The sequence below is a fragment of the Chlorocebus sabaeus genome, chromosome 18, assembly GCF_047675955.1.
Source record: "Chlorocebus sabaeus isolate Y175 chromosome 18, mChlSab1.0.hap1, whole genome shotgun sequence".
NCBI classification, from domain to species: Eukaryota; Metazoa; Chordata; class Mammalia; order Primates; family Cercopithecidae; genus Chlorocebus; species Chlorocebus sabaeus.
The window spans coordinates 73145289-73162668 of record NC_132921.1 but is presented as its reverse complement, the minus strand read 5'-3'; the positions used below and the strand labels follow the sequence as shown (position 1 = coordinate 73162668).

The 17380-nt window shown below is 44.9% G+C and overlaps 1 protein-coding gene across 5 annotated transcripts in view; it reads right to left on the bottom strand.

Annotated features, from left to right (window-relative positions):
- PIEZO2 (piezo type mechanosensitive ion channel component 2) overlaps nucleotides 1-17380 on the bottom strand; it is a 468788-nt gene that overhangs the window by 17926 nt on the left and 433482 nt on the right. For 4 of the 5 annotated variants that reach the window (XM_007974699.3, XM_073006482.1, XM_073006481.1 and 1 more), the window contains 7 exons: nucleotides 12075-12485; nucleotides 11137-11395; nucleotides 8820-9002; nucleotides 5475-5727; nucleotides 4335-4467; nucleotides 2977-3124; nucleotides 2659-2873 (listed from right to left, as the gene is read on the bottom strand). In XM_007974699.3, coding sequence (XP_007972890.3) covers nucleotides 2659-2873; nucleotides 2977-3124; nucleotides 4335-4467; nucleotides 5475-5727; nucleotides 8820-9002; nucleotides 11137-11395; nucleotides 12075-12485 — 1602 coding nt within the window. Of the gene's footprint in view, nucleotides 1-2658; nucleotides 2874-2976; nucleotides 3125-4334; nucleotides 4468-5474; nucleotides 5728-8819; nucleotides 9003-11136; nucleotides 11396-12074; nucleotides 12486-15003; nucleotides 15169-17380 lie in introns of all 5 variants that reach the window. The other variant, XM_007974697.3, reaches the window with a different exon arrangement.

Sequence of the window (17380 nt, the reverse complement as noted above, 5' to 3'; positions counted from 1 at the left end):
AGCTGGGTAGCTGGGACTATAGGTGCGCAACACCACATATGGCTTTTTTTTTTCTTTTTTTGTAGAGACGGGGTTTCACCATATTGGCCAGGCTGGTTTGGTCTCTAACTCCTGACCTTGTGATCCTCCTGGCCCAGCCTCCCAAATGCTGGGATTACAGGCTTGAGTCACCGTGCCCAACCCAATCTGGATGTCTTTTATTTTTACTTATTTTGCTGGCCTGGGATTAGGATCTAGTATCACCATTCACTGGTTGAATGACTTTGGGGAGATCACTTTTCTTTCTGGGGTGTATCTATCTTAATCTGCAAAATTAGATAATAGGCTTGGAAAGCGTTTTAAGATGTCTTTCTTCTCTGAAATTAACAGTTTCTGTGAGGGTTGGTGAAGAAAGCCGACATGATGTTGTTAAACATCAGAAAAAGTATTTAAGTTCATCATTCAGATACTTCAGGTGTTGAATTTGGTTTATTTCTCTGATTTAAGAGGGGCAGATATAATCAAATATTTGTACTGAAAAATATATTTCATGTATTCTATTTTAAATTCCAACAAATAGTATTCACAAAACTCTCATAAAAAATTATAATATTTGTACAAGCAGTGGCCTTCATCTGAATTATTATTACAGCCTAGGCTATATTTAATCTCCCAATATATGGTGTGGAATGGAGAACTTATTGGACTATTGTGTATCTTCTGGGTAACAATCCTTTATTTATTTACTTCTACTGTAGACTCAGGAAAAAGTATCCCAATTCTACTTTCCTTTAAAAATATCTGCATTGTCACCATTTATTATTATAAAGCAATAATTCTTATACTGAAATCGAAAGGGCAGAACCTATATACTCAGACAAAAGCAGCCATTAGGCTCTGGCTACTGTTAGAAACAATTTGGATTTTCTTAATAGAAATTACACTTGAACTGGTTTATTTATAAGCCACATACGTAAAATCCATTTTTTTCATTACTTTCTATTCATACTTCCCAAATGATATCAGCCTGCCTGTTTGATAATGTTATTCATAAGACTTGGCTACAAATGACTCGGAGGTGTGATCAAAAGATCAAATTTACTGTTAAGCATGAAGACTTTTCAGAGATACTTGAGGATGTTTAAAATAGTACATCATTGACTGGGCACAGTGGCTCATGCCAATCCTAGCACTTTGGGAGGCCCAGGCAGGAGGACTGCTTGAGGCCAGGCCTTTGAAAGCAGCCTGGGTAACATAGTGAGACCTCATCTCTACAAAAAATGAAAATAAAAAATAGTCAGGAGTGGTGATGTGCACCTGTATCCCCAGCTGGTCTGGAGGCTGAGGTGGGAGGATTGCTTGAGTCCAGGAGTTCAAGGTTGCAATGAGCTATGATCATGTCACTGCCCTCTAGCCTGGGAGACAGAGTGAGATTTTGTCCCTAAAAACAATAAATAAATAATTAAAAAAAAAAAAAAAAAAGCTAGCATGTCGTAATCTGGGAGCGCAATTCCAGAGGAGACTTTCAGAGCCACAGCAGATGACAGCAGCTTCACTGGATTAGGTACGTGGCTCCCCAGGCCAGTGACGAAGAGTTGTAGTTTGCTTGTGTACATAAAATCATATATGCTTATTAAAAATTTCTGTTCCTACTACATCATATGGACGGGGCCACATTCACCTTCTGCAGAGCCTTTTCTTTCGTAGCCTGACAGAGCAGACACTTCCCATTTACAAAACTCCACTGTGTTTTTCTTTGCCGACCTGAGCGGATCGTTTGTTCACGCATGAGCACCAACAGTCATAAGCACTGTTTTGCCTGGAGGCGTGGGGTGGGAGACGGTCTATAGAGAAGTGTCATCTGAACAGCGATCTGGAGCGTAAGGAGGAAGCAGACTTTGGGTTGGAGGCTGGGGAGAAGGAGGCTCAGAGGGAGCAGAGCTTGGAGACGCCAGGCACACCGGGGAACTGTAGGTCAACACCCTTTCCTTAGGGTTCTAGGTGAGGGAAGCACAGTGGCCGCTTTGAAGGAACTTACCAGCCCTTTCCTGACAGCTTCTGGCCGCCCTGACCAGCAGCACTATTTGTATTAACAGCAGCAGAGTCCAGCAGGATGGGTCCGCCTGCTTCTGTTACCATGAGCTGAGACACTGCCAGGTGCTTTCAAACCCCGCTGCAGTTAACCCCACCAGTCTCCTATGTGGAGACTCTATCATCTGCTCCCCATCCCGCTCCCTCTATCTCTTCTTCTATCCATTAAGCAGCCTCCATTTGTTCATCTATTTCTTGCATGACTTAGTCTTGTGCCCTCTCTCCCTCTCAAAAATGCCCCCAAGACCACACTCCACTTTACCTCCACCTCTGCTAAGGTGTAGAGAGAAACACAGCACAAAGACCCTAGGTTTGCTCTGGTCATAAAGGCTGTCACCTTTCTTATTTATAGAAACCTTATTTCTACAAATGTGGATAAAATCTAATCAAAATATTTTTGAGGAATCAGTTCACACTTTGGATTTGCATTGACTGTTGACCCAAACCTTTAGCTTTTCCTACCCGTAGCGCTGCTGTGCCAAGGCTCTGCCTGTGGCGGGCAGTTCTGCTGTGCAATGCACGTGAGTATCACCTCAGGAAACAGTTGCATGGAGGTGGGCTGGTGCCTGCGGCTTCTGAAGACCTTACCTCTCAGTCACACCGGGTAAGATGAAGAACATCCAGAAGTGAATTCCGAACACAAGAATGACCTGGAAGACGACCTTTCCCAGTACAGTCTTCCTGAGGTAGAGGGCTCGGTCCACCACCATGGTTCCAAACTGAATGAGGACCATCACCAAAAACGGCCCTGGGACCTGGTCCTCCGACAGTGAAGAGGTGATGTCTGCAGCTGCTGAGTGTTTCTGGGGAAGAGACAACAAGCTCATGCCCAAGAGAGGCAATTCACGGGAAGGAGCGCCATCGCCGCGGGTCAGGGCGGGTGCTGTGGCCTCTCCCCCAACCTACCCCAAAGGCCCAAAAGCCGAAGACAATGATGATGAAGTCCACGGTGTCGGCCAGGAACATGAGCACGTACACGTCAGTCACGGCGCTGTAGTCCGGGTGGATGAGGTTGTAAAAGAACTGTCTGATGGGCACGTAGATCTGCAGCGTCCTGCAAGACGGAGACCCCCACCCCCACCCCGCTTGTTTCAGGAAGGGCAGGATGGCAGAAATGACCAGACACTGCCATGGTGCCATTCCTCCGCATTCTCCTTTCCAGTCAGGTCCCACCTTCCTCTCTCTGCCTCAGGATAGTCCCGCTGTGGACGGCTCCTGTTCTAACGGAGAGTGTATACACGTTTACTGCCAAGACAGGTACCGCAGCCCTCTCCGCTGATGGCACCACAACCCTCTCCTCTTGCTTGAAGGACAATAGAATGGTATGATGCCCTGGGAACGAGGTGTTGGGTTTGTAGCCTGATTCAATTGCTCACTACCTGCAAGAACCATGAGCATGCCATGCAACCTCTGTGTTTAGTTTTCTCATCCGTAAAACTGGAGTGATAAGAAGACCTGATGCCTAGGGCCAAGGTGGGAGGTAAAGGAGGGAATGCCTGAGGGTGCTCACACTTGGAGTGCTTGGTCCGTGTGTGTTTGAATGTGCGATGTCCCTGCTCCTCCTGTGTTAGGGCCTGTGTCCATCATGGCTCCCACATACTGCCCTGGCCTTTTATCTGTGCCTTGTTCTGTGCCTCAGTGCGGTGTCCTGCTGGCTTTTGCTCCTCTGTCTAGCCTTTGCCCTATCTTTGCTCTGGGACCTGCCTTCAGTTCAATGCCACGTTCGGGTGCCACTGGCTCTCCTGCTCTCAGAGTCTCTGCTCAGGGCTCCACTCCCAGCTGGCAGTCCCAGTCCCATGCACCACTTCCATCCCCAGCAGGTGGAGGGACCTGTGCCGTTTGCTGGGGAACAGGTGTATGACCAGGGACAAAGCATTTCCCCACCATGCACTTCTGTCCCCTTCTCAGGGTAAGAGCGCAGCTCTAAGGCCCTTCCAGCATTGACACTGTAGTCCTCTCAGTCTGGCTGGACTTCCCCATGCTAATGCCTAAGAGTACAGTCCATGAGCCCTTGAAAGGACCCATTTTCTCTGTTTGAATAGAAAAAGCATGTGCATAAATGCAATGGCTATAAAATGAATCACGCTTACGGAAAAATGATTTTTAAAAACAAGACAAAAAGGGGTAATTTCATTCTGCCTTATACAGGTAACATTTGTGACACGAGAAGTTACGTCTCTGCTCTCTGCCCCTGGTTTATAGGAAATAATAAAGCCCAAAACCGAAAAATAAAGCTCACATGCCGAATGTTCTCATGGACTCACTTCTTTATGGTAAAGGCCTTTGCTTTGATTAAATGTTCTTGAAGCTTTTCCATATAAAGTTCCCTTTTGCTTTTTTGCTTAATACTCAAAACGCTGCTTCCTTTTTGACTGCTGTTTCGGGTGCTTGTGCTGCCTAGAAATAAAAAGAGATCCAAGATGGATGGCGAAGCCCGGGGTTTGTTCGCCTAAATATCCCAGAAGCAGCCCTCAGAGCCCACACGGTGGAGGGACAGCTCGGCATGTTTGGGAGGATGAGTATGCACGGATGCATTTATGAACAATTACTGAGCCCTTTGGGATCTGTCCTCTCAACTCTGCTCCCATTGTAGGCCTGTGGGGTTTAACGCCCCATGGTGGCTCTTTCCTGGATTGTTACGCAATCTTTGTTTCAGAAGTAAATAAACTGGAAGGATAGTTTTTATTGTGCTAACTAGGATACCAGGATGCAGGTGCTCCGGACAGGATGCCCCATGTCTGTTTTCCTATCCTAGTTTCTCTAATTATAAAATGAACATGACATAATCTGCCAGTATCTGCCTCAAAATCAGGTTCTGAAGATGACTATACACCACTGCATGGAAAGCTTCAGACAGGAGCCCCGTAAATACAAAAGCTTCAGACAGGAGCCCCATAGATAAAAAAGCCTAGTGATTCCAAGAGGGCCAGCTGTGAGGCATATCTACTTTCTGATCATACTTGTTGTTTAGGAAAAAATTAATTATTAGACTAGGAAATAACCGTAGTTTGGCTAAAAGTTCTCATCAATTACATCTAAATATGTTTAAAAAATACATTGTGATTGACAGCACTCTGGACATGCCCTGCAAATTTTTCGCATGTAACAAAAATTATCATGAGCCTGGCGTTTATAAGGTACAAGGCACTGTGACGGCCATTTTTCACAATTATCTGAAACCCTTGTCCTGAGATACAATAAGGTGTTTTGGGTAATGGGGTTACACAGCTGAGGCGGGATTTGAACTCGAGTTTCTCTGATTTCAAAGCCCTTTTCTTTTCACATAACAACGTCTGTCTCTTGATAGCACCCAGTACACTCCGTCGCCCCAGACCCACAGGCACGAGAAAAACGAGGCCACCTGGGGCCTAACTGAAGCCTAGATATATTGTGTTGACAGGTACCTCTTTGGGATCTGTTTGAAGAAAAGCTGGATCTCTGGGATGGCTCGGAGTTGCTGCTGGAGCGCTTCCTCCGGACAGCTGTCTGCTGCTCCGGGAAGGTCACATGCACTGACTCCACGGACGCGGCCAGGTTGATGGACTTGAGAGAATCCGAGGAGTCCCTCCTGCCATGACCGAGGGAGAGCTCATCATCTGATTCCTCCTTGTCCATGCCACTTTCATTCATGTCATCTTCATCCCATAAGCCGTGGCACTGAGAAAGCAGGGACAGGGACAAATGAGGCTACTATTTCAGGTGGAACCCTTGGTAGTCTGTCTTACAAAATCTCATCCAACAAACTGTCCTTCAAGATTAGAAAAACAGGTGACAGGGTTTGGCTGTGTCCCCAGATCTCACCTTGAATTCCCACATGTTGCGGGAGAGACCCGGTGGGAGGTAACTGAATCATGGGGGCAGGTCTTTCGCATGCTGTTCTCATGGGAGTGAATAAGTCTCATGAGATCTGATGGTTATAAAAAGGGGAGTTTCCCCGAACAAGCACTCCTCTCTTTGCCCGCCACAATCCAAGTAAGATGTGACTTGCTCCTCCTTGCCTTCCGCCATGATTGTGAGGCCTCCCCAGCCATGTGGAACTGTAAGTCCATTAAACCTCTTTCTTTTGTGAATTGCCCAGTCTCAGGTATGTCTTTATCAGCAGCATGAAAAAGGACTAATACACAAGAAAAGAAAGCTTGTCTAGAGCTTTATGAGGGTCCCAGTAGGGAAGAGATGTGTGGGTGTGGACAATAAGATTTTAGCTGATAATTAAGATGGAGACAGATAGCTTTTGGCAGACGGACTAAGGATGAAATTATAGTGACCTGACTTATTGGACGGAAAGTCACCCTGATGACCTTGCTGCTGTCGGGCGGAGCTCTCCCCTGAGCTCTTTGTCTGGCCATGCATTTGCTCCCCAAGACATTGCCTAGTCCTCTCTCTGACTCATACGTGGAGGACAAGAGCTCCAGGCCAATTTGTCAGAAGTCAGTTGGTCAAAACCAACTCCGAGAATGATCAATCCACCAGTCACTCAATTGACAGATGATTCTTTTTTTTTTTCTTTTGAGATGGAGTTTTGCTCCATTGCCCAGGCTGGAGTGCAGTGGCATGTTCTCGGCTCACTGCAAACTGCACCTCCTGGGTTCACGCCATTCTCCCACCTCAGCCTCCCAAGTAGCTGGAACTACAGGCGCCGCCACCACGCCCAGCTAATTTTTTGTATTTTTTAGTAGAGACAGGGTTTCACCGTGTTAGCCAGGATGGTCTCGATCTCCTGACCTCGTGATCTGCCAGTCTTGGCCTCCCAAAGTGCTGGGATTACAGGTGTGAGCCACCGCGCCCGGCCTGACAGATGATTCTTAAATATTTATTTGTAAATGTGTTATTCTTAAACATATTCAATGAATATATTCTTATAAACCTAACAAACATTTTAGCTTTTCATAATGGGATTTTTCAGTTTATATGGATTTCTTTCCAATTATTTTAAGAGTTGTTTCCTCTTTGGCCAACATTCATATACTTAGATTATTTCACAACTTTCTTGTAGTATATTTACTTGTTTGCCAATTCTTCTAATTATTTATCAAATATACAGCAATTTGTATTAAATAGGATGGTTTCAAGCATTTTTGAAATTTCTGCAGTTTTAATTGTTTGGTTTTCGTGGCAACATTATATGAAAGATTTATTTTTTCAAAAGCTATGGGGTACCTTATCTTCTTAAGAAAAGATTTATCATTCTAAAAAGTATTTTTATATCTTTAATTAAAATTTTAACATAATGCCATTACTCAAATCTCATATACATTCATATATTTGAAATTTTCAGAAAAAGAGTAAGAACATCAATAAGAAACACCAAGATTTTATATGTTTTAAATATAAAATCGCAGCAGTTAAGCCATTTAAACATTGATGAAAAGACAGTAAAAGTGCCTAAAGAGTTACAATAATTTTAAATGATATAAAAGAATGCAAAGGTTGCAAGAGAATTCTGAAGTGGTCAAAATTATACCATCAAGTATTAAATACCGAAATTTAAAAAATGAATTTCTAAGACTGAAAAAACAAGGTTAATACATTTATTCATATGTTCATAATAAAAGTCAGTATACTAAATAAATTCAAGTAATTAACATATCCATCAAAAGAACGGTGGCTAACTGGTCTCCTTAGATACCTAGCTTTAAAAAACCTGCCACAGCCCAACGACCCAGCTAAGGCTCCCTCCAAACAGAGGTCTTGGGTCCTTTGCAAAGTGATGGAAGCTAGAGTGAGGAGGTTGACCAGAGTACACTCAGATGAAACCGAGTTTGAAATAGCTCACTGAGCTAGGGCAGAAGAAGTTAAACACACTGTTACATATCTATGTGTGCATGTATGTATATGTACGTGTATGTATTAACTTATGCCAAGCCTTGTTCTAAAAAGGATTCTAGGGACTAAGAAAGATACTCCTGGATAAAAGGAATTCACAATATTTTATATAAGACACAAGGTTAAGGCGAGAGAAGGAAAGTAAGGTTGTAACAAGAGGTACATTCACACATAAAATGTATACTATGCAATAATTTCTATTTATTAGAATTAAGTGGCATATTTACAGGTTCAGTTTATAGTTCACAGCATGTGAGAAGGAAAAACACACGAAGTTGCTCAGAAGGACAGGAGTCCCTGAGGCTGAGGCAGGGCCATGCTGTACAAAGGCCCTCGTCCAGCAGGATCATGCGTGGCCTCCTCCACAATAAGGAGGAGAAAGCACAGCTCTGGGTTTCACCGGGCAAGTTAATATGTGGTCTCTCACCAACAGCTAATGGTTTCATGACAAGAAACTACCCAATGAAAGCAATTCTGCTAGAAGAAGGGAGGCCGAAGCTGGGATGGAGATGAGACAATATGATTCACGCACATTGTGGCTCTCCGATGCTCTGGCTTAAACGGGAGGCAGAATTTAGTGTATCTGCCCTTAGAATACTGCACATCATTCAAGCAATGTTCCACAAAGTGGATTCATGATTATGCATTTAACCTAGGTTGGAAACATGGGGAAATATTCTCCCAGATTTATTGTAAGTTCTGTTATTGAGTATCACGGTGTTGGAAAAAATGTCCACTAAATGAATGTAACTTTTTTCTTTTCTCTTTTAAAAAACAAACAAACAAACAAACAAAAAAAACCATATGAGTAGATGCCAACCACCGGCCCCTCAGCCCCATCACCAATCCTGATGTCCAGGTCACCTAGGACGATTACGGGGACTGCAATGGCCTACTTGAACTGATTAATTATTAACATGCAGTACCTTCAAAATTGATCGATGAAAGAACAGAGCCAGGAGCTGGATGAGGTCATAAAGGACATAACCTTCCTTCTTCTCCACTCCTATGATGTTTGGGGGATGGTATGGTTTATCTTTGTTCACCTCCGCGTTCTTATTCCAGGGAAAGAACCCAAACTGGAAGAAATACTTGACTACAATTGCCACCTACACACAGATGACAGAAATTTAAAAAATTACTCCTTCTTTTAGGAATAGATATACCTGTATATGGGAAAGAGCAATACGATAATTAAGAAAGAGACCCGCGTTTCACAGTTTTGATGGTAGGAAAGCACATAATTATGTGGAATAGTAAAGTATCCTTCTCGCAGACTCTTGACTTCACAACAGAAGCAGTGCCTGACTGTCACAGTGTCTTCCACTGTAGGTCTAGGAAGGCCAGTCGGATGCCTCAGGCCACTGCTTTGATTGGTCATTTCCTCTTCTTTTGAGGTGTTGGTATTTATACTGATTTAAGTAGATATTGATGTAATTACACAGCTATTAAATATGTTATTTAGGGAAACCTGAACAGAACATACTCATATCTTTCTAGTTTCTGTACTTCTTTAATTTGCAATCTATCACATGGTTATGATGTATGTAGTTTTCACTTTCCTCATCGTATCTGTGTGCCACGTTAGTCTGGGAGCCACTAAAAAACAGAAATGCATATTTGCTTTCTATTCATCTTTATATTCTGGTGTGTAGCAGGGTTCTTGGTTTCTGACATGTGGTTTGTATTATAGAGCAAATCAACATCAACAATTTCCCACTTACTTCAGTCCTCAGTGCAATGTGACAAGAAAAGGGAGAGCCTCAACTTAACTTATATAGAAATATTTTATTTTATATTTTTTAGAGATGAGGTCTCAATCTGTTGGTCATGGTGGAGTGCAGTGGCACAATCATAGCTCACTACAACCTCAAACTCCTGGGTGCAATCCTCCCACCTCTGCCTCCCAAGTAGCTTGGACTACAGGTGTTTGTACACCATGCCTGCCTAATGTTTTTTATTTTTTTGTAGAAATGGGGTCTCACTATGTTGCCCAGGCTTGTCTTAAACTCCTGGCCTCAACTATCCTCCTGCCTTGGCCTCTTGAAGTGCTGGGACTATAGCCAGAAATATTTTATTTTTAAGGTGAAAGCTATACAAGAATCTCTTGTTCACTTTTCCACATTCTTGGTACTTCCTCTCACTTCAGCCCTAGGTAAGAAAGAGAATCTGATAAATGTACTCACATTGTTACAGACTGGCACCCATTCTCTAAACAGGCAGTCATTTACATCCCGAACTGATGTTACCCTTTATTTTCCTTATGGAAGTAAGATGCATGCTATCAATACTTTAAACCAAATACTTTTGAGATGCTTTACTGTATAGCTTTGTTTTAATTTTGCTACTGAATTACTTATAACCTACAACACTTCTAGGCCTTGGGTGTGCATCCAGCATGAGCACTGTCATTTAAGTAATTACGGCACTGCTGAAAGTGAAAACTTTTCCTTATAAGTCAGGGAAGAAAATCTGTCTCTTCGCAAACCTGAGAACACAAAGCACCATGGTTGTCCAGGCACCAAGAATATCGAGCTTTTTTGTTGTTTAAGTCCCTGGACGGTTTTCAGGGGCATTCGTGATCCTGTGTATGTTGAACAGGTCAGGACAGAAAGCAGAAACATAAGAGTGAGCAGAAGGCTCCTCGTACCCCACATGGGATGAAAACGGGCTGGCATCCACCCTTCAGACGCTAAGTGGGTGCTTATATGATTTTGTGTTGCGACACATGGATATTTACTTTTGCATTTAAAAATGAAAAGTATGTATGATATATTCAAACTACGTCCAAAGTGCCAGAAGATATCATTTAACACAGGGTCCATTCACTGAACCCCCTGTGACACCAGGCATTGCGCTCGACTCTGCAGAAGCCTGTAGGCATCTCAGTGGTTAATATTGTAGGTCAGGCAACCAGGCTTCAAAAGTGTCCCCACCTCTCACCAGTTGGGCAACTTTGGCCATTTAATCTCATTGATACTGTGTCCTTATCTGTTAAAGGGGATTAAGCCAGTACCCACCGTATGTGAGGTGTGAAGTGTGAAAAGAGTTTTAGAATTGTGAGTGCTAGGTAACTGTTGCTGCTGACGATTTGCGTATCTAAGAATGTCTATGGAACTGCACGTTCCATGTGAAACTGGGATCACGGTAGGCCCACCTCGAGAGAGGGCACAGGGACACAAGGTACGCTTGACCTTGCATAGCCGCCTGAAGCCATCCACAGGGGTCTGCGTCCAGGCCTACCTCGGTATAGACAATGGCCATCATCCAGAACCGGCGGCTGGGCCTGGGGACGGACAGCATGGCCCAGAGGAAGATGAGGATGGGAAGCAGGAGCGTGATCATGGAGGCAGAGACCATGTGGTTGAGGATGATCACGAAGTAGCACACCATCTCCGAACGGGCCACCAGGGTATTGTACATGGCATAGAAGAGCAGCAGAAATCGGGGCTGCCCCACGTAGAATTTTTCGGACTCTTCAAGCTCATCATCGTGAAACATCCTGTTAAAGTAAACCACATGAAAATATGTCTATCTTTTTTTTTTTGAGACAGAGTTTTGCTCTTGCTGCCCAGGCTGGAGTGCAATGGCACGATCTTGACTCACCGCAACCTCCGCCTCCCAGGCTCAAGCAATTCTCCTGCTTCAGCCTCCTGAGTACCTGGGATTACAGGTGCCCACCACCACGCACAGCTAATTTTTTTTTTTTTGTATTTTTAGTAGGGAGGGGGTTTCACCATGTTGGCCAGGCTGGCCTTGAACTGCTAACCTCAGGTGATCCACCCGCCTCAGCCTCCCAAAGTGCTGGGATTACAGGCGTGAGCCACCATGCCTGGCCATGCCTGTCTTTAATTTCTCCAAATTACTGATTTTCATTTAGCACCATCCTCCCTGCTGTGTCCCCCACTTCCTATGTCACCGTTTTTCCTTCAGAGACAACCTAATATCAGACTTTATGATAGAAAGAAATGTCAACACAAGGCTCTGGGTTTTGCTGGTTCTAGAACCAGTCATGGAGTTTGCTTTGTACTTGCAATGCAAGGAGTCTTGGAATTGTCTGTCTCCTCTCAGTGTCTAGGTGAACTTTTTTTCTGTATATGAATTTTCCTGTATATAGAATGAGGGTGTATATTTAAGTAGCGATTCGGGATACGTGTCTGACCTGCTCGCTGGACCCTTACTTGTTCAGCAGCAGCTCGCTGGCCGTCAGCTCATGCGTCAGGGGAGGTAAGATGCTGGACCCCAGCTTGTCGGTGCGGCTGTCGTCCGGGCTGATGGCCATGTGGTTCTTGCCTGCAGAGTCGTCCTGCGAGCCGAAGGACAGATGCTCGAAGCTCACAGCCTTGCTGTAGGAGGGTGGGGCCTCCACGTCCCCGTCCAAGGTGGAGAACTGTGTCAGCTCTTCCTCTGGGGTGAGGCTGGCCTCCTCAGCACCCATGGCTCCCACATCGTACCCGGGGGCCTCGTACTCCTTGGCCTCCCTGGGCTCAGGCACCGTGCTCCCTGCCTCCTCCTCCTGCTCAGCCTCCACCTCCTCAATGGTCTCAGTGGTCCCCTGGCGTGAGTACAGCATGGTGCACTGCGTGGGCTCGCTGTTGGGAGAAAGGGTGGGCACAGAGCCCCTGTCTTAGCATCCACACTCCTGGGGCTCTTTCCCATTCCTGAGAGACCTCATCAGAACTCCGAAGGAAATGCCCCACTTTTCCCCCCTGCATTCCATCTGCTTTGTTCTTCTGGTATAATCACCCCTGTTCTGCAGACACTGCAAACAGCAGCCTCTCCAATGCAAATGTTGACAGTGCACACACACAGTTTAGAACCAGAGCCAGTCACATGGCTCTCAAAGAGCAGAACCCGCCCCCGTAACAAGTGTGGAGTATCCAGATTCACAGCCTCGGGTTCCAGAGTCTGTTTCCATATCAACAAAGTACAGTTTACCCACTGCTCTGTCTGCTTCAAGGGGGGGGCATCCCTGCAGGGGAGAAGCTCTGAAGGTTTTGACCAAGAGCTAAGTCTTAGCAAATAGCTATTCTACCCTGCATCCTGCACAACAGACCCACCCAGACCATGAGGGGGGAATGGGAATGATTAAATATTGGCTACACTGGACAGCTGTGTGCTGGATAAAACATGCCAGACTTCTTTCATATTTATTCTTCCTGCTTTTCCATCCTTTGCCTTTTTTGCATTTCTGTGCATCCCGTCTGTGGAATCGCCACCCTCGTCCCAGCTCCCTGCACTGTGCCCAGGGCTTCCCCTCCCACACGGGACTCCAGCCACTCTCTCCCCACACGAGCTCTCCTTGGCCCTTCTCCGTTCCAGCTGCCCACTCCACCCCAGGGTGCACTTCTGTTCTTTCCTCCCGACGACTTTACTTATCTTCTTCTACCAGTTCCTCTTCGAGCCCTCCTTTTCTAGAAGCTTCTCTACTCTCATCCTCACTTCCTGCCTTTGGCGTTCTGTTCTTTTTTCTTGTATCCTTTGTCTCCTTCTTTTGTTCCCATATTCTTTTAACTTTCCCTGTCAGATCATGCAGACAAGGTTGGCCAATGACAAGAGGGCAACCAGTGACATTCATGGCTTGCTCTGCCTCAGACACATCCAGCCATGGAGGGGAGAGGGGCAAAATCCACCTGGAGACTGGGAATCTGTCTTGGATGTGGGAGGATGTGTTAGACTCTGAAATATGTACTCTTATCTGAACGGCATGTGTGGCCACCTGGGTTCCATAAACACCGAGATTCTCCAATGCATAGACTGACCCCATGTCTCTTGTCACAGACACCAGTGTGGACATATGGATGAGGGAACGAATGGATGAGCCTTGGCACAGCCGTTCACGGCATCCTGTGACTGAAGAACCGGATGGGCCTGAGCTTTCCATGCCCACTCAGGTGTTCAGAATCCCCAGGGCTGTGTCCTTGAGTGCGCACATCATGGAGGGGCTGCTGAAATGCCAGGCCAAACCCGATTTTTGCTAAGACTTACCTCAATCAGATATACCTCCTAGGAAGGCCATGCCATTGACCCATTGCCCAGGCAACTTCCAGACTACTGGAGCCAACCCCACACCAGGTCTCACGGCTATTAAGACTGTCATCAATCCTAATCATGCTCGCTTTGGTTTGGATCTCCTGTGGCACCAAGGGGCGGAGAGTACCCTCAGAGGTCAAGAAAATGGACTGGCATGGCAGGCACATGCCCGCCAGAGGACTTTGTCAAACGGCCAAGGCATTCCCATCAATGCCAGTGCCAGCGTACTGCAGGGCTGCACGGAGATATACAGCTGCCAGAGAAAAGAAGATGCCCTCTGACTTGCCACCGTGAACAGTCAAAATGTAACTTGTTTTGGATTGGGCTGTTTTCATGTTAGGAGCAGCACAGTGTAGCTGCTGAGTTCAGTGTCTCCCCGGACCATCTTAAGGCAATTCAAAAAGAGTTTTCGGGTTGTATGCAAATAATTTTATTTCTAAACGAATACTGTTTTAGGGTAGGATTTCAGAGAACTTAAGCCACAGTAATTTTTTTCCCCAAAATAAAAGTTATAGGCTACAAAGGTGATGCACTCTGCTGCATAATATTCTTTTTAAAAACCAACGGTAAACTATATTCTGACTTTTATGTCAATTAGGAAAATAACATGCAGATTTATTCAATATTCACTGAAAATGACTACCTATGACAGATTTTTAGTTTTTTTCCTACTGCATGCATCTTTTGATTAAATGATGAGAAGAAGTTTTCTATCTTCGCAAACGAGTTCCCCCTTTGAGCAGTGCCCACAGAAGCTCTAAATTATGGAGGAAACATGCGTATGTCTCTGAAAATGGAAAGTGTGAAATACTGAAAACATGGAGGAGAATGTTTGTGACAAGGATTTTTAAAGAAACTCCTAACAGACAAAAACTAAAGAGCGGTTAGTTTAATATAATGCTGTCCTGAGAACAGTTACATCTCAGAGAGGGCAGTGGTTATGCTTCTGTCAGTCATGCAGATTCTTAAAATAAAAATGAAACAAAAACATACGTCACAAGAACTTGTATTTGCAATGACATAAAGGGGGGAAGAGGTGATTAAAATGACAGAACAAAGCATGCACAAGTTAAGCACCTTGATGCTAAACTGCCACTGTCAGCTGATGAGGAGGACATATCCATGCTGAGCATTTTACGGAGCCTAGGCCGAGCACGCTCACTTGTTTTAGGAATTTCTTGTCCATCTAAATCATCAAGGGTGGACTGCCTTGAGAACAGCATGGTTGCTTCAGTGTAGCAGCTAGCAGCGCAAACAGTTACAGAAACACAGTGTTAAAACACCAAGTTGTACACATCAGGTTATACACGGATCGACTGACCAACACACTGCCATGCAGCAAACCACACATGACACCAACACCACCGACAAGGAAGGCCACCGCAGCGGGGCTCGGGCACGGGGAAGGACCTGTGTGCACAACCTTGAAACACACGAGTACTGGATTTTAAAAAACATATTGGCTAGTGACACGTTACAAAACGGCACTCTCTGGGTGGGACTAAGAAATGACGAGTCCCAATATTTTTCTCACAAAATATAATACATGTAATTATAACTTCATAACAGAGGGGTTTTTTAAATGAAAGAAAATATGCTTTATTTGGAGCTTGCAGTCCTGAGTTAAGAGCATTTATTAACCAATTTGCTTAAAAAGAAATAACTGCTCATGTAGAATTTACATAAAATATTTCAATCTTTTTTTTTCTTTCTAAAACACAGTCTTCAGAATTAGAGAGGGGAAACTCAGGAATGACAACAAACTGAATTTTGCACCCCATTTTTGGAGTGATATTCAGTTAAGCCAAATGAGATGCTCTGCATGTAGTTGGGATGCTGGTTTAATATGCAGTGGATATAAACCAACATCAGAAATAAAATAAAAGGCTGTAAAGGAAAGAACAAAGGAACTTGAGCAATGGCAGGGTCATTTTGTCTGTTAACTTTTCATTTTGCCTAATTTTTCTTCTGGATCATGTTTTAGGGCTTGGTGGATGCCATGATGGAGAGAACCCACTGCCTAAAATCCTCATCTCCTGGTACCCAATGGAGCAATGACTGGCGAGGGAGGATGGCAGATCCAGGCCTAGGATGCTGCTGGGTGAGGATGCTCATGAGAGGAAGCACACAGAGGTGTGACACAGGCATCATTTCAGTTCCCACACATGGTTCAACCCCAAAGAGGGACAGATAGCCCAAAGATCCTCTAGAGAAAGCAACCGGAATACTTATCTTCCAACTTGAGTGCTCATGGGCTGGCTGACCCAGGGAACAGAAACAGACCCTTAGAGCTACAGGATGCCTGATTTCCAGGCTGAACGTGGTGGGCTGAATACTGTCATCAAGTGAACTCACTAGGAGAGTACTAGGTGCCTGGTCTGCACAGCAATATGCTGTCAGTCAAGGATCCTGAGGCAGGATGGAAGATGTTCAGGATGCAGTGACCACTGCAGGCCTGGGAGGAGTGAATTTGAGTTACTCACTCATGGAACCTGTTAAAAGAGTTTTTCAGGTCCCATGTGCTGGAGCACAAGCCATAACTGCTTCAGTGGGGCTGGCCATGCTGCTGTGCATGTCCCAGCTACGTGGCCAAGACAGGGGCACGCAGTGAGGGCGATAAGCCTGTGAGCAACAAAAATACTCTCTAATAAGGACATGGAGGCTGGTTTTGCTTTGTTTTGTTTTGTTTTGCCCCAACTCCTTTAGATGTCACCATGTCCTGGATAAAATGAGGAGACAATGACAAGATAAATAGAACAGCATTGGATGAACACAGTGAGGACTAGGATGCTGACATTAACTGGCTGTTGGGTTTTAGACGAATCAGTGCCCCTTTCTGGGGCCCCAATTTTATGTTTCTGGATGAGGGGACTTTGCACTTCTGTATTTCATTTAATATTTACAGAGATGCAACCCCATAGCCTGTGCAGTCTCCTGCAGCTTTGCTCAGGTTTTCTTCATGGGAACTGATGGTTCTAATTCAAAAGCCCTGTTTATCTTGTTAACTCTTGGATGGAGTTCTCAGAACCTACAAGATCCCACACAGTTGGGTTCCCTGTAGGACAACTAATACGTCACCCAATCCAGGACAGTTTAAGAGTGAATAGGAAGGGGAGGAAATGTATAAAAATAGGCCCAGACAGCAGGCCCAAGGGGATGGCTGCCATCCCCTGCCTGATGGGCTTCTCGCTGCGAGCACCCCAGGAACATCACCCCTCAGAGGACATATTTAAAATATTAACCACCTCCTACCTGGGAATGCCCCTCAGAATGTTAACTAATGTTTTCTGTAGCAATTTAAGCTAATATATTTTCTAGGAAGGTAGATGTTATCTGATTATATAAAGCAACCATTAAAAAATGTTTGCCATTTTACATCTGGATTTGAAAGAAACCGTGACTCTTCTCTAAGTCAAAGGGACTACAAATCCACCTGTTAGGATCCCACCCAGAC